The 10,995-nt window shown below is 48.8% G+C and overlaps 1 protein-coding gene across 1 annotated transcript in view; it reads left to right on the forward strand.

The window, feature by feature from the left end:
• The window catches only part of LOC135829801 (uncharacterized), a gene marked incomplete at its 5' end in the record, with an annotated part of 12,039 nt that extends 6,381 nt beyond the window's left edge, over positions 1-5,658 (forward strand). Inside the window, 5 exon segments of the mRNA XM_065342187.1 lie at positions 141-246; positions 1,448-1,567; positions 2,176-2,379; positions 2,698-2,859; positions 3,759-5,658. Of these exon segments, the coding sequence (XP_065198259.1) occupies positions 141-246; positions 1,448-1,567; positions 2,176-2,379; positions 2,698-2,859; positions 3,759-5,120 (1,954 nt within the window). The 3' untranslated portion in view covers positions 5,121-5,658.
• Positions 5,659-10,995: the final 5,337 nt, after the last annotated feature.

Here is a 10,995-nt window from a genome sequence, read left to right on the forward strand (position 1 = left end):
AGAGAGAGAGAGAGAGAGAGAGAGTGAGTGAGTCAGTGAGAGTGAGAGAGTGCTTGGTGCACATTGGTGTACCTACAGGGTCCTCCTCTATGTTCTGTGCATGCTACATTCACTGGAACACTGTTTTCCTGTTCCTTTAGGATGTTTGATACCGGTTTTGCACTGGAGTTCTATTCCCAAGAAGCTCTCGGTATAGCTCTCTCTGAGCAGGAGTTGGATCGCTCAGAGCTGTTCATTTCCGTGAAAGTGAGTAGCACACTGTTTCACAATTCACTGTGGGTCGCAGCATGGCTGGAAAAATCCTTCCGCTTCCAAGCAGGACTTGAACCTTGTGCCTCTTGCTTCTCAATCATGGTCTCAGACCAACCCACTGTGCCTGTCTGCTGATAGGACAAGTATTATTTCTGAGAGGAAAATACCTCCCCATACACATGTATCGCCGATATGGCCTATGGCCTGATGTTATAAAGAGGCAGAGGCGACGGTTTCAAATAGGACACAGGTTGCAAACCGGAACGGATTCAATATTCACTTTCTCTCTTGGTATTTTGATTAGAAAACATATGTCACAGTGAGACTACGATGTGTTATACTCCGAGCCAAAATGTCATGGCTCTGCGATGACCAGAAGCGCCATACCAAGCAGGTGAGTTTGTGACGTGTTGCTTCGCACTGCGACTTGAGTTTTACGACTTTCGAAAAATCAACTTCTTGTCGCAGGTAAACAGCGGCTCACCTCTCGCCAATAAAGCACCGCATACCAATCAAAACTAATGGAAGCACACACAAGGCTTATTGTTACTCTGTACTGGCCGTCGTGGAGCGATAGCAATTACCTAATTTCAGACCCAGAGTGAATTTGACGTGCACTCTAAAACGTGTCCGGTTTAGAGCCACCTCTGATTTGAACTTTTTGAAGCGAAAAATTGGGCAACTTGGAGGCAATGGGTCAACACAAAGGAGTGGCTCAGTTCGATTGACTTGGTCCCAGAGCAAACTTCAACATGCCAGTTTCCATCCACAAACATATTTCGAGTGAAAATCAACGCTGATGATCGGTTTGGGTCTATACAAATTTGGCTGTCAAAGCGTTCCGGTATCGAGCCGTCTACCCTACTACCTTTGTCTCTCTCTCTCCCTCTCTTTCTCTCTGTGTCTATCTATCGTGTTCAGGCTGCCCGTTTTGGAGCCATTAGTTGCCTTGTGATCGTAGTAATATGTGAAACTCAGAGTGGTGACACAGCTTCCAATCTCTCTTGTGTATCTATCTATCTATCTCTCTATCTCTCGATCTCTCTCTCTCTCTCTCTCTCTCTCTCTCTCAAACACACACACACACGCATGCACGCACGTACACACACACGCACACACACACACACACACACACACACACACACACACATACACACACACATGTTTGCTTATCATACCCTGTGTTTTGGAACAGATCGACTCGCGTCACTACACACCGCTACGCTTTCGCCATGCCGTTATGGAATCTATGAGACTGCTGAACATTGACTACATTGATCTGCTCCTACTCAAGGACCCGTACTGCGGCAAAAACGTATGTTCGCTGTTCAATGTGCAATGACCTATGCTTCAAAAGATATGTCTCAGGCCAAAGAAACTTGGTAATTTGTGACGTGTGATTGACGAACTTTCTTTCTGTGGAGAAATTATTCACCGGCTCCTTCCACTATATCCGACTAAAGAATTCACTGGCATGCTTCATCAGCCTCAGTTTTTTTTCATTTGTGAAAGTTCACTTTTCACAAATTTACAGTTCGCATGAGACTCAGTCACATGAGACCCAGTCAGACCGAACATTCCGCATCAGTAGGAATGCCGCCGTCCTCAAGAATCAATGCGCAGCTGCGGTGCTAATGCAGATGCGATGCCAAAATGAAGGATGCCTGCTGCTGCTGCTGCTGCTGCATGCCGCTACCACTGGATCAGACATAATCTGATATTTCCTCACATGTATTTGGCATCCTTCGTACTAAAGCTAGATGCGATGCGAAAGAAATTGCACCTGCATACTTCAATAAGGCATACAGTAGTTATGTTGAGAACACACAACCAGCTTTTAAAAATAATAATTGCATGTGCCACCCTCACGTGGATCCTGATTTCCGATCCATTTTTCTTGCTCTATGTCCGAATCTTCTACAGTGTCGACTGGTGAAGAGAGAAGATCAAGGTAGCTGGCAGGACGCGTGGCGGGAGATGGAGGAGATGAAACGTCAGGGCGTTGCCCGTGATCTTGGTGTGGCAGCGTTCGGCCTGCACGAGGTCACGGAGATAATGGAGATGAGCAATGGCGTCGGCCTTTCCGTGGTGCAGGGTTTCTTTGACCCCTTCCATCAAGAGCGCGAGGTCAGTGTTTGAAGGAAAAAGTCGCCATCAACCAGATTGCTCTTTATTTGACTCTCCGTGTTACCATCCGGAGGATATGCCGAACCCAGATTTTTCTGCCACGAAATACAGACATCTACCCCCGCTCTTCTTTCTGAAGCCTGAGCCATAATGTTTGTGTCTGTTTCTGTTGGTGGGTGTTTGTGTGTGTGTGTGTGTGTGTGTGTGTGTGTGTGTGCGTGCGTGCGTATGTGTGTGTTTGTGTGTTCATGTCTGTGCATGCATGTGTATGTCTATGGGTGTGTGTATGCGTGCCAACATTCCCGTTTCCGTTCGCAGCTGCGTGCATTCTGTCAGCGGAATGGCATCATCTTCCAGGGCTTCTCCACCATGGGCAAGGCATGGCTGTACGCAGACGACACGCTATCTGATAACAACCCAGTACAATCTAATGAAGTCATCGCCAACGTGGCTCAACGGCACAGCAGTACATCACCGCAGGTATGCTGTATGCTGGGAACGAGTAGGAAGTTATAGTACGTAGGGCCGTGGTTGGGGGGAGGGGGGGGGGGGGCATGGGAGTCATGGGGGCATGCGGGACTCGAACGTGAAGTGATGTGAGGTTTCGCTCCCAAGGCTGTCTGCTCCAGTCGTCCCTGGCTCAGAGCTGACTGCTGACTGGTGCACCATTGCATGTGGCTGGGTAATCATCAGACAGCAGTGTGCATTCTATTGTTCTTCTGAGCGGGGCTATACCAGTAGCCAGTTTGCATTGTTCCTGCTTGTGTGTGTTTGTGTACATGTATGTCTGTCTGTCTGTGTGTCTGTATTTCAATTTTTGTATATGTGCATACGCTTCTGTGTGTCTGTCCATCTGTGTGTCTGTCTATCTGTGTCTGTGTGTCTGGGTCGGTATGTTTTTTTGTGTATGTGTGTATGTAGGTGAGAGAGAGAGAGAGAGAGAGAGAGAGAGAGAGAGAGAGAGAGAGAGAGAGAGAGAGAGAGAGAGAGAGAGAGAGAGAGAGAGAGAGAGAGAGAGAGAGAGAGAGAGAGAGAGAGAGAGAGAGAGAGAGAGAGAGAGAGAGAGAGAGAGAGAGAGAGAGAGAGAGAGAGAGAGAGAGAGAGAGAGAGAGAGAGAGAGAGAGAGAGAGAGAGAGAGAGATAGAGAGAGAGAGAGAGTGAGTGAGACAGAGTGAGACAGAGAGAGACAGAGAGAGAGAGAGAGAGAGAGAGAGAGAGAGAGAGAGAGAGAGAGAGAGAGAGAGAGAGAGAGAGAGAGAGAGAGAGAGAGAGAGAGAGAGAGAGAGAGAGAGAGAGAGAGAGAGAGAGCTATGAGTAACAGTGCTCTGTTTCATTCGTGCTCTGTTTGCTATACCTGTGCTTTGTCCTCTTCCTCTCAGACGATTCTGGCCTGGGCACTGGACAGCAATGTATCCGTGATACCCGGCACAATGAATCTCGTCCATCTCAAGGAGAACCTCGCCGCCCTGGACCTGAGCTTGGATGACAGCGCCATGGACGCCATCAACGGTCTCGACGGCATCATGGAGACGAGATTCTACACGATGCTGGCCGACCATCAGTCGGAGGCCACGCGCGATCGCATTCGCGGCACTAAGGCGTCGCTAAAGCTGAAGAAGAAAACGCTGGCCGCCAGCAAGAAAGGCATGTTGGCGCAAAGCAGCGTGACACGTAAGCTAGAGCGTGGTGACCGTGCAGTGCTGGTGCCGGTCAGCTGCCCGGCGAAGGCCACACCACAGTACGGTCACCTGTTGGCACTCGACCCCACTACAGGGGAGGAGCGCTGGTCGGTTGAAGTTGGCGGGCCGATTTTCGCTGCGCCCACGGTCAGCGCGGACGGCTCGACCGTCTACCTAGCCACCGGCGACTGGCGTGTGTACAGTCTGTCCGCCATTGATGGCACGGTGCAGTGGGTGTTCGAAGGCAATCACAGCGTGGCGGCGCCCGTCCTGGAGGACACGCGTGGCCGTGTGTACGTGGCCGACATGTCGGGCACCGTGCACGTGCTGAGCGCTGATAGCGGTGCCGAGGTGGCCAGTCAGACGTACGGACAGGAGGGTATACTGCACATGGCGATGCATTCACCGCACAACATGCTCTACGTCAACACGCTGGAGATGTACGAGCAGAACTTCGTTGCCGTCAACTACGCCACGGGGAAGGTGGAGTACGAGACGGACTTGTTCGGCGCCGCCTCGCGAGCGCCGATCGTTAGCAACGATGGCAAGCTGGTGTTTTCCTCCGGTGCCGGTTTCGTGGACGAGTCATCACGCGTTGTCGCCATCAACATCGAGAAACGGAAGAAGATCTGGAGTCGTACGATCGGTATCCTGGATGAGCACGCTGCGACTCTGGCACTCAGCGCTGACAACAAGGTACTGTACGCGCTCCACCCGTCAGGCTTGTTCACCTGGTACAACGCCACCAAGGGTCGCACTATCGGCGAGGTGTACATCGGCGAGGGGGTTACCATGGCAACGCCCATACCGCTCAACTCCACCATGGTGCTGGTTGCCTCCGGCGACGGATGGCTCTATCTCGTCTGCACTCGGCGCGCGCGCTACTTCGAGTTTCTGAACTTGAAGCAGCCGATCATCGAAACGCCACTGCTCTTCGGACCCAAACTTTACGTAGTGAGTCGATTTGGACATCTGTGGAGGATTGACTTGAATTCCAGGAGCATCGATTGGCAGAAAACGTTTGACAAGAAGAAGTTCAATGCGCCTGTCACTGTTTACTAGCTGAGCTCTCTGCAGGTTTAGAGTGCAAAGTACATTGATCACGCTGTTCCCATTTTCGCAGTATTTAATGGCACGCGACAGTCGCAGTTTTCATTTTGACTACTTGCTCTGCCACCCCACTTGTCACCAACTTGAAGAATTTACTTGCAATCTTGTTGCCACCGCCGCCGCCACGGGCGCCCCTTGCAGGTGCTGGTCAAGAATGCTCGGGCCTTCGATTTGCTGTGTTTAAACCAATTGCTAAAGGTTTTAAACAAACCTCTGTGCGCGTACCCATATTATGTACAGTGATCTGCGAGTCCTGGCTACTTCAGTACTTGCCTTTGGCCACCATCTCCCTGCTTTAGATGCATTTCTCTCTGTGCAATAATGGCTATGCCTTCACATGCTGTCTTGATCTCTAGAGGCATTTAAAATACTATAGTCCCTGCTCGCTGCTCTCTGAATTCATCGTAACGGAGCAGAGGGCAGCACAGCTGGTAATGCGGCTACGAGTACTACTTTGGCTGCCATCGCCAGGTGTCTCCCCGCGATTTCCTGCTGACGTGTGCACCATGATAGTTATGGTGGGTATCTTGTAAAAAAATAAAAATGCACAATGTGGTTTGTTCTGGACCTGACCTGTCCACGCAGTCCTTGCACGGTCACTTCGGAGGTGCAGCGCAAGTGGCAGAAGTCCAACAAAAATGTTTAATTTTGTCCAGTGCCAGCGCCATGTGCCAAAGAGTAAACTTATCACTCAGCCGAGCAGCGCCTCAAAACTTTCAACAATACCCATCTGTCACTGTACTGAGGCTCTGTATTACCGGTATAAGCGAGGCGATCCCGCAAAGCATGCACTGGACTATCAAAAAAAGACCACATGGATGTACATGACTTTTTTGTACACCTGTTCATCATGCATGCTATGATTGTAATGGCTGATAGTAATACATGCACTGACTCTAGCAATATCCTGTACAGCATTCATTACTGATGAAGAACTGCAGAATGAAGAGGCAGTGTGAAGCTGTGGCCGGACATTGGCACTTGGCTCTTGAAATTTGTTGAAGCTGGAGACACGGATAGGGGCCCAGCATTGCAGCAAGACTAACGTATGGTGCGGGTGTCACTTCATCAAGTGAACTGGCACCGTTGCCTTCTCACCAAACCATCCACTTGGCAAGTCTCTCGTACATCTGATGAAGAGAAGAACTAGCAACACAGACGTGAAGTAGGTAGATCTGGTAGCTGACTGCTACAAAATGCGTCTGCCGTCGTGGCGATTTGTCACGGTCCAAGTCAATGATTTTAGTACATTTGTAATGATTTTGTCGCACAAGGATTTAGCCCTCTGTGCAGCACTGCCACTTGCCAGCAGTGTTGGGGGGAGAATCATCCTGGGCAGCTCACGTTCTGCAGTGCTGATGAGTGATCATGGTGATGGTGCTGTCCCAGACTCCCAGTGCCAGGGGGCCTGGCAGTGCAGAATGTGACAAGTCAACTTTACTTGACATGATCAGCCTCATGTATGTACCACTCCAGATGTAGTCTGTACATCAGCCTCATGTATGTACCACTCCAGATGTAGTCTCTCTGCAAGGCAGCGGCAGGTGCAAACCAACGTCAGTGCATGCAGTTGACTGTTGTCTGCCAAGTGCCATGCATGGTTTACAAACTTTACATGCACAACTGACAGGGACAGAGCGCCTCGCGCACGGAGATTTCTTGTACTAGGGCAGTGGCCAACCCAAGTAACCGATGGTGATTCCCCGGGATCCGGGAGTCACCGAGTGCGCCGTGGCACTGTTTCTACTTCTAGAAGCCGGTGTGGCTTGCTTGACGGATCGGTGTGGATGACTGCCTGTTAGCAATGTATGGTGCTGATCTGATAATACTAGTACGCAAAGCAGGAACTAACGTTATGATAGGAGAGGCAGAGCCAGAGTAGATATTTCCAATGGTGTCTGTGCGGATGCGATTGGATTCATTTCCTTTTCCTTTTTTTCCTGTTTTATAGAAACAAATGGAATCACGACCCATGCGTTTAACACAGTTTTGAAGGCTTTGATTGTTGGAGACGAGTTCACCGTATTCAATACAAGTTTGGTTTGGCAATTGCAGAGAACATCAAGCGATCACCAGGCGTGGCTCAGGGTAGTCGGTAACAGTTAGTGTGGCTGGCAACTAACTTGGCAGTGGCAAGTCATACAATACTAGTAATGGGTAGCAGTAGCAGTGTGAGCCGCAGCAGCAAGACCAGCAGCCACCTTTCCAAAGCCTGTGTCGGACAAGGCTACCAGACCAGAGTCTACTTTCACGCGCACGCCGACTCCAACGCCGAGCCGTATGAGGTCGACGACAGTGAGTTGCGCGAGCATCTCTCGCCACTCATTGGCGATGAGATTATTACCTGGATAGCCGTCTACAAGAAACCCTTGGCAGAATGGCAGCTGTCAGATTCGATATTCTATCACGCATTCATTGTGTTTCAAACAGGCGAAGGTTTGTGGTGGTCCATTGAAAAGAACGATGAAGGCGTCACACTTCAACGGAGCGAGAGAAAGGCCTACGTTGTGGAAATGTACCGGAGGGAGCCGCGTGCGCGGCCCGTCAAGATGATCACGTCGGACGAGGCTTGGTGTCCGCTCGAGAAGTTCGCAGACCTCCTGTACACTACGGACGCCGTGGGAAGTTCCTACAACCTGATTCTCAGTAACTGCAAGGATTTCGCTAGGAAGGTCTTCAATCGAGTTGCCCGCACGGAGACTTGGTGAGTCACCCCTCTGAATCAGGGACGTACATGGACTGAACAAGGGAGTCATACTTGAAGTGGGTTTATGCAACTCACTAAAAGACAACCAAGCAGCTGTTAGAAAGCCAACCTCCTAGTCTCTAACGTTATAAATGAAGATGAGGGAATTGGTATTAATCTATGTTCTATCTACATTATCTAAAATAATACAATTATAGAAACAAGTTAAGAGTAACTCTCCACCACCGTAACTAGATACTATAATACAGTCAGAAAGTCATACTTTCTACTTTTATTATTGGCTCAATACCCGAGTTTCAAATTACAATTATTTTGTTCTTTCTCGAAGGTAGCTATGCTATTATAGAAAATCTAAGTTAGAGAAATAACACTAAGAACAACAGCAGTGAAATTTACAAGTGTGAATTTCAACAATGAAAGCAAGAGCAATAATCTTGTTTGTTCCGTTTTTCATTTGCAAGTTTATTGTTAGCACACGCATTCGTTATTGCTCTCGCTTTCATTGTAGCTATGCTAGTTTTTTTTAGTGCTCTGAGTCTGAGATGGTTGGTACTGCTCGCCACTGGAGTCGCCAGAAGCACAATGTATGTTGACTTGGGGCCCCAACGGCGTGCCATCGCCCTTGCTTGCCTGTAGGCCATTTTGGGTAACGGTTTCTTGTCAAGCTTTTGTGTTCAATCTTACATTATGATTTCAATTGAGTGTTCGATATTTATTGCCAAAATATTAATTGGGTTGTCTTTTTGCTTTTGGTTCTTACTGCATGGTTTCACCCAATTGGCTTTGTGAATAAACCCGTTCTCAGAACAAGGAAAGTGAAGTTGCCTGTTTCGGAGGAAGGCAATGGCTCCGGTCACCCGAACTAATTACTTTACAATCCTGCTAGAGGCGAGAGGAAATCCTGTACTGGATCATGCCCTGAACAAAGTTAGTTGGAGTAGTAATGGCTTTTTAGAGCACTGCGCTCACGAGTGCCTGGGCCTGGTATGGCCATGTAATCAGTAACGGCAAGGAGAGAAGACTGAAGTCTGTAACGACGGGTAGACAAGGCCATAGATGCGCTTTCCGTGGACACCGTCATGATTAGCACCAGTCATGTCATTTTTCATGTAGATGGCATGCAACCATGATGATACATGGGGAATTCCCAATAAGTGTCCCGAGCCGAAAGTAAACTTCAACACCAGTTTTTTCGAGGCACTTGCAGTGCACTAGTGCGAGCTAATCCATGACGGCATGAGTCATGACCATGATGACTTGACGGGGAAACCACGACGCGACGCTAGAGCAGGGTGCAGAATACAATGACTCAGTCCATCAAGCCAAGGGCACGACGGCTATCTTTCCAGCAGTTCGCAGGTTTCGACAGACGGGCCCGGAGTGGCAGTGCAGTGACTACGATCATGTACTTCCAGTGGCCATGGCCTAGGCTGTGGCCAGTAGCAGTTTTCATGAAAAACAACTCGAAGAACACGAGCAAACAACGGCGGGCTCGGGCAGATCTCGAGTTCACTCCGCCAAAAGTCTCCAGGATCTTTGGGAGGTGGTAGGGAGCCGGAACGATAACAACGAGCGAATGTGATCTGCACTATTGTTTTGTCTATTTATGCCAGCCCCGTTTAGCGTGACACATTTCAAGTCGGTCAAGCAGAGTGTTTGTCGAAATAGAAATAAGCTTCTTTCACGATTCAGCCTAGCAGCTGCCTGAGCTGTATCTCTTGAAACAAAAGTCTCGCCTGTACATGTATACACTCGGTATTCTATAGCTTTGTTAGCAAAATTCAATAGCAGCGGTGATCAGTGACAATGGGTAGCAGCTCCGGCAGCCTCGTCAAAAGCCCTTCAGATTCTTCCAAGCGCCTGTCAGGTCAGCGCTACAGCACGAGTGTGTACTTCCACGCACACGCCGACTCGAACGCCGAACACTACGAGGTGGAGGAAAAGGACTTGCCGAAATACCTCACTCCGCTCATCGGCCAGGACGAAGTCATAACCTGGGTGGCTGTTTACAAGAAACCACTCGGCAGCTGGCAGATGACGGACGCGCTCCTCTACCATGCCTTCGTCATCTTCCAAACGCAGGGTTGGTGGTGGTCTATAGAAAAGAACGACCAAGGTGTTACGCTGCAACGCAGCGAGACCAAGACTTTCGTCCTGGATCGATACCGGAGAAGTCCGCGACAATCGCCTGTAGAATTGATCAAGTCAGATGAAGCCTGGTGTCCGCTGAAGGAGTTCGCGGATCTGCTGTACGGCACGCACGCTGTTGGAAGTGCGTATAACGTGATGACGAGCAACTGCAAGCACTTTGCCAAGACCGTGTTTGATAGGTTGGCACGAACCGAGGTGTGGTGAGGCCACAGAGCGAAGGCAGCCGCAGAGAGAAGTGATGCTTTCCTAGGAATAGGGCGGAAGAGAGTTGGAATAACATGCAAAAGCTGTTAGGCATTGGCAACTTGAATAATAATTATTATGATTATATGGACGGCCCCTGCCAGACTGGCCCAGTTGGCATTGCCGATGTCAACAACACAGATCATCATCTGGAGACTACAAGAACGTTATACAATCATACCACTTCACACTTGTGCGTATTGAATGATCCAATACCCAAACTACTAGTATGTATAGTAGTGCAGACTGTTTATCTACTCTTGCTACAGTCGACCTACCCTTATAACGATATTTGTGTCACACCAAGAAAATTGTTATAAGGGTAATACAATATAGGGGTAACTGCTAGTCTGCTACTAGTACTAACTGGTTTATTTCATACACATACGTCATAATGCATGAATTCTGTTCATTTTTTACACTCTTCATAGCATAAAAACTGACGTACATGTACATGTACATGCATAATTATAATTATTATGTGCACAGCAAGGTGCCCACTGGTGGCGCCCCCATTGCATTTCGTCATGTCCCAGCGACTTATCAAGTGAAGCTTGCCCTACCTGGATAGTGGGCTCTACATGTTGCCTGCTAGATATTGTTATAAAATGGAAAATGTCGAGTGGTCAGCCCATTTTATATCGTTATAGGGGTAATATCGTTATAGCAATATTGTTATAGAGGTAAGGCATTGTATACACAAGTCAATGGAGTGATTTGGTTTGG

This window comes from Sycon ciliatum, chromosome 13, assembly GCF_964019385.1.
Source record: "Sycon ciliatum chromosome 13, ocSycCili1.1, whole genome shotgun sequence".
Lineage (NCBI taxonomy): Eukaryota > Metazoa > Porifera > Calcarea > Leucosolenida > Sycettidae > Sycon > Sycon ciliatum.